Source organism: Onychomys torridus, chromosome 8, assembly GCF_903995425.1.
Source record: "Onychomys torridus chromosome 8, mOncTor1.1, whole genome shotgun sequence".
NCBI classification, from domain to species: domain Eukaryota; kingdom Metazoa; phylum Chordata; class Mammalia; order Rodentia; family Cricetidae; genus Onychomys; species Onychomys torridus.
The window spans coordinates 60,589,205-60,611,556 of record NC_050450.1 but is presented as its reverse complement, the minus strand read 5'-3'; the positions used below and the strand labels follow the sequence as shown (position 1 = coordinate 60,611,556).

At 51.1% G+C, this 22,352-nt stretch overlaps 2 protein-coding genes across 2 annotated transcripts; one reads left to right on the top strand and one right to left on the bottom strand.

Annotated features, from left to right (window-relative positions):
- Positions 1-42: 42 nt before the first annotated feature.
- On the bottom strand, positions 43-4,507 carry Pimreg (PICALM interacting mitotic regulator). The gene is made up of 6 exons (XM_036198175.1): positions 4,471-4,507; positions 3,665-3,982; positions 2,042-2,322; positions 1,521-1,616; positions 913-966; positions 43-587 (listed from the first exon to the last, which is right to left on the bottom strand). Exons 2-5 carry the CDS (start codon positions 3,947-3,949, stop codon positions 933-935), a joined length of 696 nt encoding a protein of 231 aa, XP_036054068.1. The 5' UTR covers positions 3,950-3,982; positions 4,471-4,507; the 3' UTR covers positions 43-587; positions 913-932.
- Positions 4,508-9,515: 5,008 nt separating this feature from the next.
- Aipl1 (aryl hydrocarbon receptor interacting protein like 1) lies at positions 9,516-19,432 on the top strand. Its single transcript, XM_036198096.1, has 6 exons — positions 9,516-9,619; positions 10,217-10,396; positions 17,015-17,203; positions 18,035-18,211; positions 18,285-18,426; positions 19,230-19,432. Exons 1-6 carry the CDS (start codon positions 9,524-9,526, stop codon positions 19,430-19,432), a joined length of 987 nt encoding a protein of 328 aa, XP_036053989.1. The 5' UTR covers positions 9,516-9,523.
- The last annotated feature ends 2,920 nt before the right edge of the window (positions 19,433-22,352 follow it).

The following is a 22,352-nucleotide window of genomic DNA, read 5'->3' as shown; positions in this document are numbered from 1 at the left end:
TATCTTTCTAATAAAATGACATAGTAGATTTCCTAAATAATTTACAAAGAGCAGAAACTGGTCTTGAATAGTGTTCCCTTCCCTGCATACCCCAGTTCCCCACACTGAGCTGATAAGTAGGCCCCAAGAGCTCAGGCTTACACAGTGTACAAATATCTCCTCTCTTCCTATGGGGCCCTGTGGGATCAGGGGTAAAAGTGGTTCCCAAGAATCTCTGCACTGGGAATAAAGGGGGTGGTTTCGTGGCATGACTCCTGCAGGGCCTTGGTTCTAGTTACAAGGCTCAGAACTGTCTAGCATCTTTAGGTACATTCCTAATATGGATGGACTTCTGTGAGGCTGAAGAACAGGGTGCTGTATGAATCGTCCTGGAGAGCATGAGCAGTTCCCATCACCTCTTCAAGGTCTTCCTAAATCACTCTTGGGCTGTGGCCAGTGGTTATCAATGGGCCCAGATATGGCTGAAATAGAAGGCTTCTGGATCCCCTGTTAGTCAAGTCCTTGTTAGCAGTGGCCTGGGGATGCTGATGAGCCCAGTACCTCCTCTGGAAGTTCATGGGGTGGGTGGCACAGACAGGGCCTGTTTCCTGTAAGACAGAACTTCCGCTGTGCTTTTCCCTATTCTCAAGGCAGGGGATGTAGGAAGCTATAGCCCTCCTCTCCAAATCAAAAGGCTGGAAGGTGGCTTTCAGTCCTTTGAAATCACAGGGTTCTGATGTGATCAGGAAGGGTAGCAGCTTTGGCTGAGGGAAGGAGAAGACCCAGACACTTCCTACTCTGCTTTTTACCCACCATGCTGTGGCTTTTCTTGGTCCATTCACTTCTTTAGCACCCCTGCAAGAGTGCCTGCATATTTATATGTAGAGAAGGAAGAGGTGGAAGAGGAGGAGAGACAGAGGGAGGGGGCATTACCTGTAGTATGCCTGCTGTCCTCATTCACGAATAAGGGAGACGGTCATGTCACCACTAGGGATAGAGAAGTGGGAGGGACTGATGACCTGGGATGCTTCACATTCTGAAGACATCCCAGCCCACACTAGACAAGACCAGAACCTGGAGGCACAGTGGGAACATGGTCACAGGGGATATATGGCCTCAGGACACTTTGCGGCCATTCTACAAATGGGAAAACAGTTTCCAAGTCAGGGCAGATCCAGAGCAAAGACTCTGCCTCCAGGTTGGAATCCTGAGCAGATAGACCAGCGACTCCATAGCAACCATGTTGCTTTTGCCAAAGTCCATGGGTAGACAGGGTACAGAGGAGCCATGAAAGGGACTGGAGGAAGGGAAGGTCTCTCAGGAAGCAGGTACCCAGTCACATGTGAAGTTCAAGGTGATGGGCAAAGGTGAGAGTCCCAGGCATCCTTCACCATCATCCCAGGACACTGAAGCCAGAGGGACAGGGACTTGTCTTGGTCATGTGGCAGATTGATGCTGGAACCAGCAGCACCCTCTCTAGAAATATAGTATGGCTCAAGGGGCCCACGGCCATTTCCCCTTGACCCCAGGATGCAGCTCACCTCTCTTCAGCCTTGATGGCTTTGTCCAGTTTTTGTGACAGCTTCTGGAGATGCTGGATTCCAGCCCCCACAGGCTCTAGGTCACTGTCAGACTCACTGAACACAAGAAAACGGCAAAGCAGGGATTAGCAGAGCTCTGAGCAGAGCCCAGGCAACCCTGAATGACTGGGAAAGTCTCACTAGAGCCTCACTGTGGCATGTGCCATGTGACATGCAAGCCTGTGAGGCTGAGCCATGGGAAATTATTCTGCAGTCAGATGAGGGCTGCTGTTGGCCTTGAACCTGCACCCTAGTCTTCTAGATGTCTCCCATCTAGAACGGAGTGGGACTCATCTCCTATCCCCTTTACAGGTAGGGAAACAGGCCTGGAGAGATTTATTTTTTCCCCTTCAGGTCCTCATTAGCTCTGGGGCAGACTTGGGCCAGAACAAGGATGTGACAGATCAGGGTGTCCTGCCCCAGGTAGTATGGAGACTTGTAGGATAGAAAGGGAAATCACGGTGAGCTGAGAGACTACTTGCCTGGGAGAGCAGAGAGGTTCTGAGGAGGAACAGGGGCTCCGGAGGGCAGCCGGGTCCCTCCTTAGCCGCTGACGTCGATGGGCATGTAGACCCATCTGGCCAGAGAGGCGAGGCTGTCCCCCGACTCTGGCATCCCGGTTGGCCCTGTACAGCCGCGTGTTCTTCTGGCTCAGACTGGGTGGTGAGGACACTCTGTCCTTCTGGACGCCTCGTTTTTTCCTCACTTTCACATGTGTTCCCATCAGCCACCTGGTGCCACTTTGGCAGGACTCCTGGATTCTCTGTGACGGGTTCATGTAGGGAGGTTAGCCCAGGTAGGAGCAAGGTGGGCGGCCAGCCTTTGGCCATCCCTCCAGCCTAGGGTCTGTCCCACAAACACAGCCCTAATCGACAGGGCTGCATCCCAACCCTCGGATCTTTTTACATGTGGCTGCATCCAACAGTTCTGCTTAGACTGCCTTTGTCTTGGCAAACCGGAGCCCACAAGTTGGAGCAAGGCCCAAGGTAAGTCTGATGAGTTAGGTGGCCTTAGACAAGATGTCACATTTCATTGTTCTGAGCCGTAGTGGTTGAAAGCAATTTTAGGACTCTTCCAAGTCAGAGCTAGACTTTGGCTCGGAGGCCTCTCAGTAGAGTTGCCAGGAGCCTCTGCTCTCCCCTCACACCATCAGAACAGCCAGCAGGATGCCCACCCCCTCTCTCCTTGGAGGTCTGTTGATTTTCATAGCTTCTGTCTTTTCCAGGGGACACCTGCCCACATTTGCCGCTCCAGGCTTAATGACCTGCGTGGGGCCAGTGAGATGGCTCAGCAGGTGGAGGTTCTTGCCACCAAACCTGCCAACTCAAGTCTGATCTCCAGAATCCACATGGTGGAAGTGGAGAAGCTACTCTTGCACATTGTCCTCTGACCTCCAGACGAACACCACCATAGGCGTGCTCCTCCCATACGTAAACACAAACATTTAAATCAATATTTAAAAAAAGCTATCTGCCTGGAAGGCTCCTGGGCACACTGCAGCCAAACACCACCCCTCAAATCTGCCTTCTGAACTGCTTGAGAAGTTGCATCCTTTGCAAGCCCAGCTCCTCTGCCTTGTCCTACCAAGTAGCTGACAGCCAAGGTGTAATAAATAGTATGACTGGGAGAATTTAGAGGGGGGCCTACAGGATCTCCTCCCTCACAGGACTTAGTCCTCACACTGAGGCCCCTTCAGCATCCAGGCTGGACTCACACCATCCTACTGGTCCTGTGCCTCCATATACTTTCCCCTTCCTGAGTTACCTTGGGAGAGTGACCTATTCTAGGGAGGCTTTATCCACTAAGCTTGAGACTGATATCTCTTTGCAGTTAGCCATTTCTTGCAATTTCCTATCATAGGGTGCAGCAGGTTACCTTGAATGGAGAGCATCAGCTTCTTCCATGATCTTTCTCACTCACTCACTCACTCACTCACTCACTCACTCACTCACTCATTTGTTGGGAACTATTATGTGCCAGAATGACTGGGGGTGCTGTGGGGGGGGGGGTGGGGACTGCAAGGCCCTAATCAAACTCTATAATCTTGGAGCCTCCCTGAGGATAGGACACTTCTGTAAATAGACAGCTAGTGGTGTCATTGTTACCTGGGACATCGCACCCAAGGCGCTTTTGGCTGAGCGAGCTGAAGCCTGAAGATGCTGCTGCTCTGGCTCTGGGGTTTCCAGGCGTTTCCAGGAGGGGCCAGTCCCGAGGTTGAGGCTGACGGCTCTTAGTGGCAGCCTCCTTTGGAACTGTCTGCACAGGGAGCCCAGAGGACCCGTCTCCAGATGGCCCTCAGCAGACCGGGTCACCGCCTTCTCTAGATGTTCCTCCTTTAGGAGTGATCGTCTGCGCATGGAGGCCGTCATGCCCTGCCACTGAGACGCCATGCGCTTGGTCCAGTCTCCTCTGCCCGCTAGATCCTGGGGAGGTCAAAAGGTCATGAAAGTACTCCCTGGCCCTCCCTATTCCCAGGCGCCAGAGACCCTGGGAACTGGGGAAGAGGTGAAGTGGAACCTCCCGGGGTAGACCTGCTGCACAAGTGTGGATGCCAGAAAGATGACCATGGCGTCATGGTCAGCAGCTGCCTCGACTGCAAGGCGGCAGGCACACCGTCTGTCTTTCTATTCCAGCCTCCTTCACGGAGGCTCCGCAGAGAGGAAGAGAGGTCACCTAGCCTCCGCGCTTATGCAGGGCACCGTTAGCAAGCGGCTCTTTCACAAATTCGCGCTCCACTCCGGAGCAGACCCTGGCCACCCCTCCAAGGCCTCGGATCCGATGGGGATGCTTTAAATCTCCAGACACCCCTTTTGCGTTGCGGGTCCTGTCTAGAGTCCTTGGCCCACTCCCCTCTCGGAGCTGCCCGTTAGACTCCCCCTCCTCAAGCCCCTCGATGTCCCCACGCGCTCACCTCCCTGCTTGATATCAGAGACCTGAAGATCGACACCCGCACGTCGCCCACGACAGCAGATTTGAAACTGCGCGCGGCCCCGCCCCGGCCCGGTGCTCGCAGCCTATTGGCCCTATCAGCCCTCCGCGGCCACCGCCCCTGGATTCCGATTGGCCTGTTTCTCTCGCGACCATAAATAGTGCTTTGGGATTGGCGGGGCCACGCCCATACATCGCTCAGGGACCCCCGCCTGGATCGCTGCAAAGGGTCCCCCAGGCTCAGGCGGTCGCCGTCTGAGCGCTGTCACCGCCCAGTCCCCTTGCCACCTCCCGGCTGCTCGGTTTGGCATGGCCGCGCCTCGTCCGTCGCACGCCCAGGCCTGCCCCATTGCCTGCGGTCAGGCTGCTCTGCGGGATGCTGCGGGGGTGCGGGCCACGGCCACGCAGGGCACTCCTTCCAGCCCTTCACCCCAGAGAACGTTATTCTCTCTGGCATCCAGTACTTTATTCAGAGCGTTAGGCTGGGACTGCCGAGCTTTGCGTTCCCTGGGAAGTTTTGTTTCAAATTCCCCGCCTGATCCTCTTCCTTCCTGAGAGATGGCCCTGCCCCTGTCAGTTCCTCAAATTCACCACCCCGCTGGCGCACAAGAAAGCGCATCTCAGAGGAAGGGACAGACTGTAGACCACCCTCTCCACCCCTTAGGTCACTTCCTCTGCCTAGTCTCGCCATCTTTCCCTTAATCTCCCAGCAAGTTTAAAACAACAAAACCACCAACAAAACAAAACAACAGCCTGGCCTGCTTTCTCCTGTGTATCTGCTTTTATTTTTGTTGTTTTGACGTTGTCTTTTTTTTTTTAATTTTTAAGATTTTATTTTTGTTTTTAATTATGTGTCTCTGTGTGGATTTGTGCATGTGAGTGCTTGCAGGGTCCGGGGGGTGTGTGTGTGTGTGTGTGTGTGTGAGGCAGAAGAGGAAGTCCGATCCTCTGGAGCTGGAGTTAGAGGTGGTTGTGAGGCACCTCATGTGGATGCTTACAACCAAACTCAGGTCCTTCTGCAAGAGCGGCAGCGCTTTAAGGGCTGAGCTATTCCTTGCTTTCTCTCTGTCTCTCTGTCTCTTTGTCTCTGTTGCTCTCTCTGTCTCTGTCTGTCTCTTCCTTTTTTTTTTTTTTTTTTTTTTTTTCTGATGGGCTCTTACTGGCCACAACCCTGGCTCAGCCCCCCCAGTACTGAAATCAAGGGGCCCAGGTGTGCAGCAGAATGGGGCCCTCTTACCTGCTTCTCCACGAAGCATCACCACTCCCCCCTTCCCGTCCCTTGCCTAAGCCTGGGGTAGGACTCCCAGAGACTCTTCAGGACTCTTCCTGGTGTCTGGATTGTCTGACCTCTCCCCGAGCCTCTGTGTTCACCTCCCAAACCTCCTGTGATAATGACTGATTTGTACATAGCACTTTCAAGCATTCCCCCGTGTATCCATGAGCCCATTTGACCCCCAATGCCGCAGAGCTCTATGAGGTAGCTGAGGTGTAGCGAGTTTAAGCTGGCCACATTTCATTCAGTGTGAATGTGCAGCAGAGTGAAGGATCCAAATGCCATCTCTGCAGGAGCAGGGTCTGTGTGGACCAGGGTTGACTCCCTCACTGCTGAGGCTTCCCCAGCTTGGATCTCTCCTGTGTCTCCTGGGTCCTATCACCTCCTGCAACAAACCCCAAGTTGGAGCCACCCTGGATTTCCTGACACTCACCAAAGGTCTCCTTAATCTTACAAGTGGGAAAGTGGGATTTATTAAACTCTGTGCTAAAAATAGGCTGAAAACGTCCATTTCTTGCTTCCATGGGACTCAAGTTCAGCGTGCCTGGCGAGATGAATATTTCCAGATCCAATCTCTAATCATCAGGCAGAGTACCATATGCTATCTAAACCTGAGACCCAGGGAATGAGCTGGCCAGGCAGAGCTTGTATTTATGTGTTTGCAGGCATGTGTCTTTGTGAGTGTGTGTTTGTGGTTTTTGCACAGGGCATATCATGTTCAAGGTCACTCTCTGTAAGAAACCTGACACACATGCATATGCATATCCCAAGTAAGTCTTCAGAGAAGGGCTTGTGACTGTGTGATGTGCTCTGAGAGGCTTTATTGCACTCTGACAAGCCATGGGTGTAGGTTTGCAAGCCACTGTTCTCATGTGCTTGTCGACTTTGTCCTCCAGCCTCTTCTCCATGGGACTGTTTACAGGGATCTCAACCTGCTTATGCCACTTGATCTGTGACCATAATCAGGAAATGCATGCAATGAACCAGACAGAGGAAGAGAGAGTGGTTACTATGAAGACAGAGTTCAAAGTGAGGGAATGTCTCAGTGAAGATGAAACCCTGGGAAATGGAGCTCTCAAATAGTGTTTCGCCACATTCATCTCCTCAGCACCTGCCACAGGGCCTGGTGTGTCACGGCATTCATAATAATAGCTTAGATTTTCTGAGCCGTTACCACGTGTCAGACACTCAGCTAAGTGCATCGACATTTTCCCTCTTCAGTTCTCCCTGCAGCTCTGCGAAGTCGGGTCTATTTTTATTCTCAGTACTGATGACGAAACTGGAGATTCAGACAGGCGAGACCCTGGGTCTCTGACTCCGAGCTCTGTGTTCCTCTCTTTGGGTCACACGTCCTTGCTAAGCATCCGGGGTGTGTGGGTGTGTGTGTATGTGCATGCATGTGTGTGGAGAGTATTCTCAATGCTTGCAGCTTTCTCCTCTTTTGCCACTTGGAGATGTAACTGGCAGATCAGGTTAATGAAGGGAAGTCTCCATGGCAACGGAAGAAGGCAGAAGAAGTATTTTCTTCTGAATGGGAAGCTGCTCCCTTCAGCCTTGCGTGGAGAGTGGCTGGAGGGGGCTCCACACAGGCATAGCTCTTTGATGGGTGGTGGGTGCAGGGTCTCCTGCTCCACTGGAGGAGGACAATGTAGCAGGTATCACAAGTGGGGCTCAGCTCCACCTTTTCCTCTGCTGAGGGGGGAGGTAGAGGAAGGGTGCTCCCTCCAGCAGCCTCTCCCTCCCGCCCCCCCCCCCCCCCCAGCTTCCTCTCCGGCCACAAAGCTTTCACTAGTTGTTCCTACCCCTGGGGTGATCACATATCAGAGAAAAAAACTGACACCCAACAGTTACTATGTGTAGAATGCCATGGATGCGAAGAGCCAGGGGCCGTGGGAAGTGAAAAGAACACAGGGACTTTACTGGGCTTGGAGGTTAGGTGGCTTTTCCCAATATGTGACATTCTAGCTGAGGCACTGGGTGGAGAGTGATGTCAGGAACCTCGGCACATTCCAGGCCTGACTGGACTAAGGCTGAGAGAAGTGGAGGGCATGGCCAGGGTGGGGGGCCAGGAGCAGAGGCCCAGGTTAGGGCAGGAGCTTAGAACAGATCTGGGGCGGGAAGTCAGCTGGCTTTGAAGAGAGGAGCAGGTGACCGGGACTGTAGTTCAATAAAGGCTTTGGAAAGATTGGAGGCAGCGGCCTGAACAGGCACTGGGCCACCCCGCTCAGCAGTGAAGCCTGTTCCCCAGAATCCCTCTGCCCCTTCCCTCTGCTCTGTGCCTTTTAACTCTCTCTCTGCAAAGCACAATGTGGAAACAGTAGCAAAGTGTCAGGCGTTGTGAAAAGAAGCACAGCTAGGTCCTTTCCTCCCACTATGCATCTGATCAGGATAGAGAAATGTTCCAAGGAGAAACTGTATTATAAAGAGTCATTATAAAGCAACTAACAAGGCCCTCCTCCTTGTCAGGGGAGCTCAGAGTCAGTGCCTGGCCCTGGCCTATATACTTCCCCCTCTACATGCTCATGACTGTCATTGACTATCCATTCTACCTCCTCAGCACATGCTCCTCTAGGCTGCTGTGTGGTTGGAGAAAGATTGAAGAGTCTTACCTCCTCTCCAACACTGGGATGGAAGCAAGGACTGAGTTGGGGAGCTGGCGCTCAGGGAGGGCTTTCTAGAATTCCAGGTTTCATCCTCTGTATCTGACCAGTTGGCCTAAGTTTGTGGTCCTTTAGAGCAAGGGCTCCTCGTGGAAATCAGGACTTTTGAGAGTGCTGGATAAAGGGAGTCCCAGGACCCTGGCCTTCCTGGAGAAGGGAATTGAGGAAAAGTAGATTAGAGACACCAAGGCCATGTAGGAAGTTCTGGTTGTCTTTTAGCCTAGTTATAATGTCTCCCTGTGGCAAGGTCAGTGTTCTCTCTCTTGGCCACAAATCAACGTTCTGAAGAGACTGAAGGTTTTGTGATGCTCAGAATTCTTTATCAGCCCTAAGACCCTGGAGAGAAGCATGAGATTTTGAGCTGGCCACAAGGTGGCGCCAAACACCCAAGTCTTCACATTTTTTTTTCTTCTTTTTTCTTCTAGTCCCCTAAGGGGGGTCCCTGGGGCTCATACAATAAGCTCTATCTGTCTCACTGGACTCAGTACTGCGACCCAGCCAGACTTTAGAGCGTAGGAAGAAGCTCAATACTAGAAATGCCTCAATTTCCCCCAGAACTGTTCCAGTCATTTTAGTTACCCCAAGGCCAGAACCCCGCAACTGCCCTGTGGCCGCTTCTCCCAGCTCCCCGGAGGGAAACGGAAGCGCTAAGAGACAGAGACTGGGCAAGGCAAGCACTGCAGGCACAGGAGGGGCAATGGTGGCTTTGGGTCTCCACTCCTTCTCCCCTCAGATGGCTCCAGGCCTCTCCTGCTGCCTTTCTTCTCCAATCCCTCCTCGCAGAAGCATCTGCCGACCTCTTTTGTTGAGGAGGAACAAAAGCAAAACCTGATGTAGTCACTGTGGGTGTCCGAAAGGGGATTTGTGTCCACTGAGGGATCCTGAGTAAAGTGGGAGTCGACGGGAGTCTGTAGTGGTCAGACACCCCACCTTCCTTCTGTCTCCCCTCCCTGCCTGGAAATCCTCTGGGTGTCAGTTGCTAAACTAACACCCTCTGGTGGGATTATCCAGGCCCGCACAGGCCTCTGAGTATCAGCCACGTGACTGTTCCCTGCTTTAGTAGGATTATCTAGGCCTGCGCAGCCCTCTCCCACACCTGCAGCATGGATGTCTCTTTACTCCTCAATGTGGAGGGTGTCAAGAAGACCATTCTACATGGGGGAACGGGAGAACTCCCTAACTTCATCACTGGCTCCCGAGTGAGTATCCTTCCCCCAGAGAGGGTCCCCGTGGTCCCTTTCTGAGTCCCAGCTGTGCCCAGGGCATTGAAAATAGCTTTTGGCTTTGCCCTAATCCATCCAGGCAGAACTTTTTCTGGAATTGTCCACCCTACACACCTAGGCTGCCCTGCTTTGGAGTTTATAAATGGGACTTTTCTTTTCTTTTCTTTTTAAAGTAGTTTTCAGGGTAATGTCAGTGTAGGCTAGGAGGAGGGGTTTGGGGGAATTTTCCAGAGTTCCAAATGTCAAGTGAGTAGGAAGGAATCTCAGGAGTGATGGCATCTGTCCCCCTTGTCTTTGATGGGTCTCCTGGGGTGGATGGACACATCCCTGGACATTTGAGCTTGTTGGGGAAGGAATTCTTGACCCTTAGCTGTGAGAAACGGGCACGGGGTATGCTTTTCAGGTTCCTTGTGCAGACTTGCAGGTATGGGGGTGTGTGTCTGAGGTACCTTAGCTTATCAGGTATGTGTGAGCTGACAGTGAGGACAGCCTAAGGAGCCTGTGGTGGCTGGGTGGCTGACGCTGGAATTCGGGAGATATGTTGACATCAGGGCCCTCTGTTCTGGGGTCTAGGTGACCTTTCATTTCCGAACCATGAAGTGTGATGAGGAACACACAGTGATTGATGATAGCAAGCAGGTGGGCCAACCCATGAACATCATCATTGGCAACATGTTCAAGCTGGAGGTGTGGGAGACGCTGCTGACATCCATGCGGCTCGGTGAAGTGGCTGAGTTCTGGTGCGATACCATTGTAAGTAGGCCTCATGGCTCTTTCCCCGTCCAGTTTCCCCACACTCTTCCCAGAACTGTCAAGGTTCAGGAAAGTTAGGGCAAAACAAGCCTCTGTAGGTGCAGCCTGAATCTCCATTCTCTGCCACCACAAACATGGTGCCCAGCCCTCCAGACAAAGCAGGCCTTGAAGTGGCGGGATGTATATGGTTGGGTGTGGGGCTGTGGGGCTGTGGGAGCATGTGGCCTTGCAGGGTAGGAGAGGGCCTCCCCTGCCCTGCCCTTTTTGCTCAGCATCGTAGATCCTGGATGCTTGGGGCCATTGGCCCCCCACCCCTATTCCTACCAACTCTATGACTCAGCTCACATTTACATCACTCATAAGCCATCTTTATGACTTCTTGGTCTGTGATTTGGAGAGACAAGTGTTTCTTAGAGAAACTTGCAAACATGCAAAAGTCAAGAAAAAAAAATCATCAATGGCACCCCTAGGCTGTCATTGTCAGCCCACCACACAGTCTTGGGTCCTTGTCCCTCCAGGATACTTCCTTTCCTCAACCCGCACTGTGTGTGCGCATATTCCAGACATCGTGACAACTCATCTGGGAACACCAGATTTAGTGTCTCTAAAGCTATTGGATATTTGAAAAGCACAACCACAGCACAGCCATTATTAAATCTTCAGAAAACCCAAACACTCCCTTCATGTCCTCTAACTGCCTTCCACCATTAGGGTTCTCCGACCACCTCATTTATTCTCTTTTAAAAAAATCTATGTTTCATTTTTAAGTGTGTTTATGCATGTGTTAGCTATGTGGATCCTTCACATGAGTGAGGGGCCCACAGAGTACAGAAGAGGGTGTTGGATCTCCTGGAGCTAGAGTTGCAGATGGTTGTGAGCTGCCTATCATGGGGTACTGGGAACTGAGTCCCACAACCTCTCAAAGAACAGCGAGTGCTCGTAACTATAGAGTCGCCCCTCCAGCTTTCTCGTTTATTCTTTATGAACGAGTGGCATTTGTGTGTCCCTGCAGGATCCAAACAAAGCCAGTGTGTGAGGCTTAACCAGCGTGGCTCTGTGTCTTCTTTCTCCTCGGGGTCTCCTGCCCCTTTTGGGTCATGGAGGGAACTGAGTTAGTGGTCCTAGAGAGATGCACATTTGGATTCTGTGGGTTGCTTCTGAATGTAATTGTCTAATATGTTCCTGTATTTCTTGTATTTTTGACAAATGAGCTTTTTTGCCTAAAAGCTTGAAAAGCTCTAATTCTTTCTCCTGTCCTCACTGATTTATTTTTGTGCAGGCTTTCATGTAGCCCAGGCTGGCCTCAAACTCCCTGTAGCTGAGGATGACCTTGAACTTCTCATCCTCCTGCCTCTACCACCCAGGTGTGAGGATTACAGGTGTGTACCACCAAGTCTGGTTTATGTAGTACTAGGGATTAAACTCAGGGATTTGTGCATGGCCAGCAAGTACTCTACCACCCCTGGCCTTTGTTTTGAAGTCAGGGATAGCGCTATGAACTTCCCACTGAGGGCTGCACCGTGTCTGCCTATCTCATGCAAGGCTGAGATTGATGGGTGAGTTCAAGTGTTGACAAGCTGAGCTGTCCATCACAAAGCTCCCCATGGATCTTCACAGCGGATGGTGGATAGATACTCTTTATTTCATGGGGAGCTAATGACCTTTTGGAAAGAGCAGTTTGCTAGAGAGAGAGATTGCATTTGAGATGTATTCTATTAGTGTGGAGTGACCTGGGGAGAGTCTTTCTCCTCTTGCCACTCTGTCTCCTCATCTGTAAATGAACAAATGGCAGGTTCAGGGCTATTTTGGGAGTCTTGCAGGATATGATAAAAATGAGTAGAAGTCATAGTGTGCATAAGGCGATTAAAAGGTAGAAGCTATTATTTTGAAGGATGTTGATGATTAACCTCTCCATTTTACTGAGGAGCCATAGACCCCCGAGTAAGATTCTAAGAGTGGAAGTAATCTGCTTTGGTCCAACCAGTTGAGGGGCAGGTTCCAACTGGGATCCTTACCCTTCTTGTTGGGTACATGCACCTTTTAATAGAGCCAGATTGCAGTGCCACTGTCTACCATTAGGGGATGCCACGCAACACGTTACTTCCCTGTGTTCCTCAGCGTATTGGAGCCTAGCGTATCTTTTCTTTGCAACAGTCTCATTGTTATTATTTTAATATTAATGTCATTTAACTAAAAAAAAAGTGTTTCTGGAGGCTGGAGAGATGGCTCAGTAGTTAAGAGCACTGACGAGTCTTCCAGAGGTCCTGAGTTCAATTACCGGTAACCACATGGTGGCTCACAACCATCTGTAAGGAGATCTGGCGCCCTCTTCTGGCATACAGGTATACATGCAGGCAGAACACTTATAAATAAATAAATAAATAAATAATGTGTTTCTGCCAGTGAAGGACTTCATCCAGTTGGCTGATTCTTCTGTGATATGTTAGTTTAGAATCACCGCTTTTGCCTTTGCTCTCAGGGAGGCATCCCTGAGCTTTCAAGAACCCTGTGTACCTGCTATATGTCTACATAGGCTTTGTCACCAGCAAGATCCACCCTGCCCCTCAGGGTCCATATTTGCTAACATGGTAGGCTGCATGCACTGAAGGCTGTCAATACAAACTTGATTCATTGATTGATTTGTGTGCAAAACCACAAGCTTCTGCTCCTTCCAGGAGCTGTGCCCTGTGACTCTGTGGTCTTCTGGCCACTTCAGCAGTCATATGGTGTCCATCTCATAGGTGGGCAAGTTTTAGAACATAGTGACTGTTGGTTTTCCCAAAGCTCATGACTTTCATGAATGTGCACATGAGTCGCTTGTCCACCTATCCAGCCATACTTTATCCATCTATATATCCATCCACCCACCTACCTAGGCATCAGTTTATTCATACTTCTCACCAACCAGTGTTCAGTCACAATCTAGTCTTTTGTTATTAAACCTCCCACATCTGCATGAATTTATCCATCTACTCAACCAACCAGCCATCCATATATCCATCCATCCATCCATCCATCCATCTATCCATCCATCCACCAGTTCTCCCACCCACGTTTCAATTTAATCAATGGTCATTCATAGTCAAGGCTTTTTGTTTTGTTTTTGTCTGTGTGTCTGTTCATGTGTAGAGGTCAGAGGTCATGATCAATTTTGGATGGTCATCCTCACCTTCCTCTTTGTTTGAGACAGTCTCTTGCTGCTCACTGCTGAATACACTAGGTTAACTGGCCTGGGAACTTCCAGGGATTCTTCTATCTCTGCTGTCATCTGCCTGTAGGACCACTGGGACTATAGATGCACCACCCACCACACCTGCTTTATGTCCACAGGGATTATAGATGCACCACCTACCACACCTGCTTTATGTCCACAGGGATTATAGATGCACCACCTACCACACCTGCTTTATGTCCATTGGGACTATAGATGCACCACCTACCACACCTGCTTTATGTCCACAGGGATTATAGATGCACCACCTACCACACCTGCTTTATGTCCACAGGGATTATAGATGCACCACCTACCACACCTGCTCTATGTGAGTTCCAGAGATCTGAACTTAGGTCTTCACACGTGTGCGGCAAGCACTTTCCCTAGTGTACCATCTCTCTAGTACCCATAATCCAGATTTTCACCACTACATCTATACCATATATATATGGCATATCTTACCTTATTTCCTCTTATACAATTATGCTTTCTTCTTCCTTCATCCGCTCTCTTCCTCACATCATCACGCCTTTGCTGGGCACCTATTTGGCCTGTTTTCTGTGTTAGGAATGATACAGGTGGTCTCCAACCCCGGAGGAAGTGAATTCTAGAGGAGACAGCCCTTTTCAAGGTGTTAGGCAGCCAGGGCATGGTATAGAGAAGAAGGGCAGAATGCTCTGGGGTCATGAAAAGGGGAAAGCTAACTGCTTCAGAGTCTTAGGGGAACTTCTTCAAGGCAACAATGAGTTGGGTCTTGAAGGACAAGTAACAGCTCACATGGAGTGCCAACTTGACAGAAACTAGAGTCATTTCAGAGGAGCGAGTATCAATTGTGAAAACTCCCCCACTAGGTTGTCCTATGAGCAAGCCTGTGGGGGCATTTTCATGACTGATGATTGTTTTGGGAGGACCCAGACAATTGTGGCTGGTGATCCTGAGTGCTATAACAAAGCAGGTTGAGTAAGCCATGAGGAGCAAACCAGTAAGCAGACCCCTCCTGTGGCTTTTGCACCAGCTCCTGCCTCCAGGTTTTTGCCCTGATTATTTTGTGATGGACTGTGATGTGGACCTATAAGCTGAAATAAATCCTTTCTGCCTCAAGTTGCTTTTGGTCATGGTGTTTTTATCACAGCAACAGAAGGCTAACTAAAATACCTGACCTGGAAAGTGTATGTGTAAGTACATTTAGTTAGCCCCTTCTCTGTGGGCGGCTCTACTCAAGAACCAGGGTTCTAGACAGACTCAGGCACCAGCGGGGGCAATTCCAGGCCCGAGGAAGGCCTGTGTCAGCAGTTGCTGTGTGTTATTTCCTGTCCTATAATCTACCTGTACAGTCCTTGCTTGGTCACCTTCAAGTTAGATCTTTGCAGGAACAAGGGCTGCCTCCCTCTCTTTCCCAATACAGAGGCACACGGTGGGTGAGAGCTTCGGGCCCTTTATCTACCTCTAAGGGCTTGTCTCCACTGAGGACCTGTTGTTGGTGCCCAGTCCTGTGAAGCCAGAGAAATACACTCTGATTCCACAGGAGCTGGGTCCCCAATTGCCCAGGGCCAGGGACAGCTGTTCCAAGTCCACAAGAAGGAATGGGCTAGCAGTGGCAGCACACTTGGGCTCTGGATTCCAGCACAGCTCTTCATTAGCCTGTTAACACTCTGTGTTTAAATACTGGCAATACATTTAAAAACCAGACCAGACCCCCTGCCTCCAAACCCAACACATTAAGGACAGATGGACTCAGGCTGGGAGTCAGTGGATGTCGTCTGTGACACTCACTGCAGGTGGCAGCCTTCAGTCCAGACATGGCCTTGGCCTGCACCAGGCTCTGGCTCCAGGGTGAAGAGGGAACCATGGTGATGGGTTCCCCTGATTGCTTGAGTCCTCAGATGTCTAGAGCCCTTGGGTGCCAATGGCTGTTCCTGCAGGCTGTAACACGGTAGGAGGGCTCCAGGATCCTTCCCTTTCGCAAAGTTGGTGCTAGGAGAATGAAGAACTGCCTTGTCCCCAACCTTGGTGCCTTCTTTTAGATTCTATCCTACTCCTGATGTTATCCCGTAACCCTGGACGTGGGCTGGAACACCAGGCCGGCCAGGTTGGCAGGTATCTAGCAGAATACAGCCTTTGTCTGAGGTCCTGCTTAACTGGCCTCAGTGGGTTCCTTCCCAAAGCAAGTTGGTGGGAGGTGTGTGCTCCCTCCCTTAGTCTAGCCTTAATCCTTCAGACACCTGCCATCTGGCTGTGCCTCTCAGAAGTCAGCCCAGGATATCTTGGGCTAATCCAGGCCAGTGGGGGTGGGGAGAGTGACCTCCAGCCTTCAGCATCTGTCCTTTCCACCAGCGGAGGGACAGGAATGGCCTTGTAGGGGTCTGAACTGGGCAACTTCACTTCCATGGAGACAGGCTCTGAGGCTCTCCTAGAAAGCTGGGGCCTCGTGTGGAGCAGGCCTCGCTGGATGCAGTTGGATCAGGCCAGATATGCATGTGCCCTGCTGCATTTGATGGCTCTCTCAGATCAGGGATCCTGTTCCCTCCACTGCTGCATTCTGGGAGCCCTGGGCTTGTGGGACTCAAGGGCTATAAAGGGGCAATGTGGCTAAAAGCACAGCTTGGGGAGGCAGGTTCAAATCCTGTCTGTGTCATGTCCAGCTGTGTAGCCTTGAGCAAGTTGCTTAACCTCGCTGGGCTCCTATTTCTTCATCTGTAGCACAGGGATATTCACAGTGGCTCTTTTGCTGGGTGGTCATAAGGACTAGAGGTGCCAACAGGTCCAAAGCAGTAGGTGGCACCCTGTGAGCTACAGTTGTTCTTGGGTGTCCTGGGACAGCAGTACTGTTGAGACTGGTGCAGCGTGGGCTGGGTGTGGCCTGGCAAGCTCTGAACAGACAACTAAGACATGTGGTGATGTATTGTGTCCCCCAATATATTGTGCGTCCTGATAAACGTATCTGGGGTCAGGAAACAGCCACTAAATAGACATAGAGGCCAGGGAATGGTGGCACACATGCCTTTAATCCTATCACTTGGGAGGCAGAGATCTATCCAGATCTCTGTGAGTTTAAAGCCACACTGGAAACAGCCAGGCATGGTGACTCATGCCTTTAATCCCAGGAAGTGATGGCAGGAAGCAGAAAGGTATATAAGGTGTGAAAACCAGGAACTAGAGCGGGTGAAGCTTTTAGGCTTTTGAGCAGCAGTTCAGCTGAGACCCATTCTGGATGAGGACTCAGAGGCATCCAGTCTGAGGAAGCAGTATCAGCTGAGGAATTGGCAAGGTGAGGAAGCTGTGGCTTGTTCTGCTTCTTGGATCTTCCAGCATTCACCCCAATACCTGGCTTCAGGTTTGTTTTTATTAAAAAGACCTTTTAAGATTCATGCTACAAAGACACCACCCCTTCATTTCTCCTACAGCACACAGGAGTCTACCCTATGCTGTCCCGCAGTCTGCGGCAGGTGGCTGAGGGCAAGGACCCCACAGGCTGGCATGTGCATACGTGTGGGTTGGCCAACATGTTCGCGTACCATACTCTGGGCTATGAGGACCTGGATGAACTACAGAAAGAGCCCCAGCCTCTCATCTTCCTGATTGAGTTACTGAAGGTGGGAGCCAGGTGTGGGAGGGGCTGGCCAAGGTCAGGAGGGACCCTATAGACCCGCGACCCCATGCCCACTTTATTTGCCTCTCTAGAAAACAAGAGGCTGGCCGGGGTCCCCAGCAGAATCGAAAGTCACAACTCCCACTCCCCTAAGGAAAAAGCTCACTTAAAACCAAATGTTTGAAAAATAGGATTTAATGTCATTTTTGAAGCATTTTTATTTAATTGGTTATCTGCTTCCATTTCTGCAAGATTTAGAGTTGCAGCCTCTTCCTTGGTTTCTGTGACTTGTGGGTTTGGACTTGGGTCTGGAGCAGTAAAAGAGCCTGTGTGGAGCTGGAAGATCCAGGCTCAAGGTGGAGGCCAGGTCGGGACTCAGCTTATGAACAAGGCTGAGGTTGAGGCTAAACCTGAGGGCTGGATGGGGAAGTAAAACTAAAAAGAACAGTTGTGTGGTCTGAGCACCGTGCAAGAGCATCCCTGCCAAGACGCTCTTTGTAGATACTACATGTTTGTGTTATTATAATGACAAATTCCCACCAGATGGCAATAAAAGTGTCTCGTTCTGACACAGTGAGTACTCATGACAATTTTCCAACTATTGGAAGTAGACTTTTCTAAAGAACGGAGCCTTTTTATAATTCACCCAAAGGCACCGACTTGCTTAGGCAGGGCTGCGCCTTGTTGCTTCCTTGCTCTGTTCCCAAGGTCTTGACCAGCATACCTGACTCTGGTGTGGTACCTCACTGGGGGACATGACAAACCGCTTTAGAAGGATGCTGGGGCCATCTTGCCTGGCCCTCCTCGCCTGGCTAACCTGTAGCTCCTGGGCTAGGTGGAGGCCCCGAGTGAGTACCAGAGGGAGACGTGGAATCTGAATAATGAGGAGAAGATGCAGGCCGTGCCTCTCCTTCATGGGGAAGGCAACAGGCTCTTTAAACTGGGCCGCTATGATCAGGCTGCCACCAAGTACCAGGAGGCCATCGTGTGCCTGAGGAACCTTCAGACCAAGGTTGGGAGCTACCTCTGGCTGGGTGGGCTGGGATGAGTCTTAACCAGCTGGTGGCTGAGCTTCTGGCCCGCAGGAGAAGCCATGGGAGGTTGAGTGGCTGAAGTTGGAGAAGATGATCAACACTCTGATCCTCAACTACTGCCAGTGTCTGCTGAAGAAGGAGGAATATTATGAGGTGTTGGAACATACCAGTGACATCCTACGACACCACCCAGGTGTGGCCCTGGCAGGGGTGAGGGAGTGGGAATTGAGGGTGGGGGAGTAAGGGTGGTGGAGATGGGGGGGGGGGGGGGGGAGACACAGGCAGCCAGGCCACAGCCAGTTGCCACAGTTTCAGTGGACCATTCCTACCCTGTGAGGCATGGAAGTTTGTCTTCACCCAGTTGACTCCCCCAAGCCTGCAACTGCATTAGAGGTGCCTCTGGGCAGGTGATATTTATTGTGGGAGGTGTTTGTTTCAGAGTGAGAACTGGCTACTTACTTAGGGTTCACTTGGAACTTGTGATCCTCCAGCCTCCGCCTTCAGAGCTCTGGGCTTTACAGGTGTGCACCACCATTGGCTTTAGGGAGGTGGTTTTTAAATCTTATTTATTTTTATGCTTTTCAAATGTGCATGTGGCTGTTTATCCATGACTTTGGGAGTAGAAGCCAGGCTTTGAAAGGAGGCCAGCAGTCTAAAGGAAAATATGAAATCGACACTGAAAGAAACACATGAAATCGTCTCTGGCAGTACTTAAGACAACAACTAACTAACGCTAAGCATAACAGCACACACCTGCTCCAGGGGCTAAGTACTCCACCCTTATTATTTTTATTGCGCTGAGCCTCACAGACACCCAGAGTGGTTAGGCGTGAGGACAGGGTCTGATGGTGACAAAGCTTGGGTCCTCAGAGGGAATAATACAAGCATTCTGTAAGTGAAATTGGTTAGAGAACTTGGAAGAAAGCGAGGTCAGGAGGTCTGACGCCAGGGCTCTCTGGGGCTGGCTGGGTGGGTGCAGCTCGCTCCTCTCCGCAGGCATCGTGAAGGCCTACTATGTGCGCGCACGCGCTCACGCAGAGGTGTGGAACGCTGAGGAGGCCAAGGCGGACCTTGAGAAAGTGCTGGAGCTGGAGCCTTCCATGCGCAAGGCGGTGCTTAGGGAACTGCGGCAGCTGGAGAGCCGCCTGGCGGACAAGCAGGAGGAGGAACAGCAGCGTTGCCGGAGCATGCTGGGCTAGGCTAGGCTGGGTTGGCCTGGCTGGGCTGGGTTGGCCTGGCTGGGCTGGGTTGGCCTGGCTGGGCTGGGTTGGCCTGGCTGGGCTGGGCTGGGCTGGGTTGGGCTGGGTAGGAGCTACAGGCTGAAGCTCTGGGCTAAGCACTGGGGCCAGGGACTGGGCACTGGGCTCACATTGCTCCACTTGCTGCAGGGTGCCCCAGGGCGCGGTGTCCTTGGCTGCCATGAGGCTGCCAGCGACTCCTCCGTGGCCCCCACAGCCTGTGGGCTGTGTGCAGCAAACATATATGGCCTGAGTATCCCCGGTTCAATTAACCAGGACTTTGATGCCACTTTTTTAGCACATACTCAGATTAAATCACATTAAGACTAATTTCTGAGGGCTGGGACTATTATAGTTCAGTGGCAGAGAACTTGTTTAGCAACCCTGGAGCCCTGGGTTTGATCTCCAATGATAAGTAAATAGACACACACACACATGCATGTATTTTGTGGGATCAAAGTCATAGATGCCCATGAAAGTCAAAAGCATCTCCCCCACCCCCACTCCAAATTAACAAATGGCACAGGCTAGCCTCTGTTCCTTAGCTCAGGTGTAGTAATCAACTTTACTTTAAATTAAAATATTTTAAAAAAGATTTATTAATTTTAATTTGTGTGTATATGTGTGTCCATGTGTGTATGTGTGTCCGTGTCCGTGTCCGTGTCCGTGTGTGTGTGTGTGTGTGTGTGTGTGTGTGTATGCCACATGTGTACGGGTACCCAAGGGGGCCAGAAGAGGGCTTGTAATCCTGTAAAGTAAAAGTTACAGGTGCGTGTGAGCTGCCCTACCTGAGTGCTGGGAACCAAACTCAGGTCCTCTGGAAGAGCAGCAAGTGCTCTTAACTGCTAAGCCTTCTCTCCAGTCCCAAATTTAAAAACATTCAGTTAGCCCTCACAGTATTCGTTTTCAAGCAAAGTTAGTTCTTGTCGATTCTTCCATCACCCTTTCCATTATGCCCTGCTTTGTTTTTCTGGTAGTTTTTCTGTTTTTTCTCTCTGTCCCCACTGCAGCCTCTTGCTGTATTATGTATCAATGCTGATTACAAAAGGCTCCCCCGAACTTTTCCCGAGTTTGGGTAGCTGTATTTTGTGATTTCTGATTCCCTTGGTTCTTCTTTTTTGCCCGTTATCATCACTAGGCATGGAACCCCTCAGACTGTCATTGACTTTGGTGGCTCTGGGGACTCCTGGAAGAGGGATAGGGCCAGCATCCACTTGGCTCCTTTCTCCACAAGGTGTGTGTGTGTGTGTGTGTGTGTGTGTGTGTGTGTGTGTGTGTGCTTTCTTTTCCCTCATGCCTGCGGTTAACATCCATCCACCTTGAGCTCAGCAAACACATGAGGTCTGTGCTTGGTGCTCAGGTTGCCTCGAAAATCTGAAAATCAATAAACCACATTGACATGACTGTGGCAGAGCCAGTGCATCCCCTGCTGGGCTTCCATTGCAGTTTTCCCAATTCTCTGGTCCCCAGGCCACCAGAATGAGGACGCTCCTGGCATCTAGGGGTTCCCATGTCAGCCCTCCTAGCCTAGGAGAAAAGGTGGCTCGTTTTGAATTGACTCGGGTTGAGTCTGCTAGACCACCTGTGTCTATGGTGAGGAGGGAGCAGGAGGCAGGAGAGGACAGAGGAAGGGACATCGTGACCTGCTGAAGCACAGGAAGGAGTGTCCTGAGGTCACAGAGTCCTGAGCTGTGCAGCAGGGAGGGAGGGCAGAAGGACCTTCACCACCTCCTCTAGCGGTGCTGCCCTAGGAGACCCCTGGAGGGCGCACACTGCCAAAGCAACCGCGTGGCTTTGAGCAGATGAGGAGCCAGGCAAGGGGCATTATTGAAGGGCCAGGGATGATGGCTCCAGACCTCCCCTTTCCTCTCCTTACCTCTCTCCCCTCTTTCTTCTGTCCTCTCTCTCTGCTTCCTGGTGTTTTGAGACAAGGTCTCACTGTGTAGCTCAGGCTGGCCTGGAACTTTGCAATCCTCCTGCTTCTGCTTTCCAAGTGTTGGGATTGTGTGTGTGTGTGTGTGTGTGTGTGTGTGTGTGTGTGTGTGTGTGTGTGATTTCCCGGCATGCTATCCTTTTTGTGCACCATGTCCCTCCATTGCCTTTCCTTCTGCAGACAGAGAGAACCCACCTTACTTGTCAGTGTACAGCTCCCCAGCTCCCCAGCATGAGCAATACCTCATGGCATTTCAGGGCCCTGATGGGTCCTGTCTGACCCTCCTACGTGGGGATCTTTCCTTCTGATGCCCCAGGACATTTACAAGTCCAAAAATCAAGAGAGCTGTGGCCCAGAACACCTGTGGATGACAGCGGGAGGCACAGTGAAGAGAGAGAATCCTATTGTTAGTGGCTCCCAAGGATGATGAAGGGACAATAGAAGTCCTGTTCAGAAGCTGCTGCATCTTATACCTAACTCACTGGTGCAGAGGGTTTGATGCAGAAGTGGCAGGGATGCAGTCAGCTTTCCATCCAGGGCTCTGATGCTTGCCTGGGCTTCCTTCTGTGTTCTGGAAGTAGTCTTCTGTGAGGTCCTGGCTGAAGGATTTGGGAGGTGGGTTTGTCTCACAGGTAGCCTTCAGAAGGTGCCTTACCCCAAATATAGCCAGCAGGGGGCAGCAGACAACAAACAGCATGAAGTCCCTGGGGGTCCGATGCCATTCTCCACCTCCTGTGACTACCTTTGATGCCTGCAGAGTGGTCACAGTCAAGGGACACTTAGAATCATAGAATGAGACCACTGGAAGATGAAGGACTCAGGGACAACCTGGTTCCCACTGGCTTTGTACAGGCTGGGAAACTGAGGCTCAGAGAGGGGCCAGAATCAAACGGAAGGTAGCTCCTAGATGAGCACTCAGGTTTCAGACTTCTGGCTGGAACTTTTTGT

Bases quoted from the DNA above. Each gene is read 5' to 3' on its own strand.
- Aipl1 (XM_036198096.1), top strand. From the start codon at position 9,524: ATGGATGTCTCTTTACTCCTCAATGTGGAGGGTGTCAAGAAGACCATT. The intron at 9,620-10,216 runs GTGAGTATCCTT...TCTGGGGTCTAG, and splicing joins ACTTCATCACTGGCTCCCGA to GTGACCTTTCATTTCCGAAC. The intron at 10,397-17,014 runs GTAAGTAGGCCT...TTTCTCCTACAG, and splicing joins AGTTCTGGTGCGATACCATT to CACACAGGAGTCTACCCTAT.
- Pimreg (XM_036198175.1), bottom strand. From the start codon at position 3,949: ATGGCGTCTCAGTGGCAGGGCATGACGGCCTCCATGCGCAGACGATCA. The intron at 2,323-3,664 runs GTAACAATGACA...AACCCGTCACAG, and splicing joins CCTTGGGTGCGATGTCCCAG to AGAATCCAGGAGTCCTGCCA. The intron at 1,617-2,041 runs GCAAGTAGTCTC...TCTTGTGTTCAG, and splicing joins GAACCTCTCTGCTCTCCCAG to TGAGTCTGACAGTGACCTAG.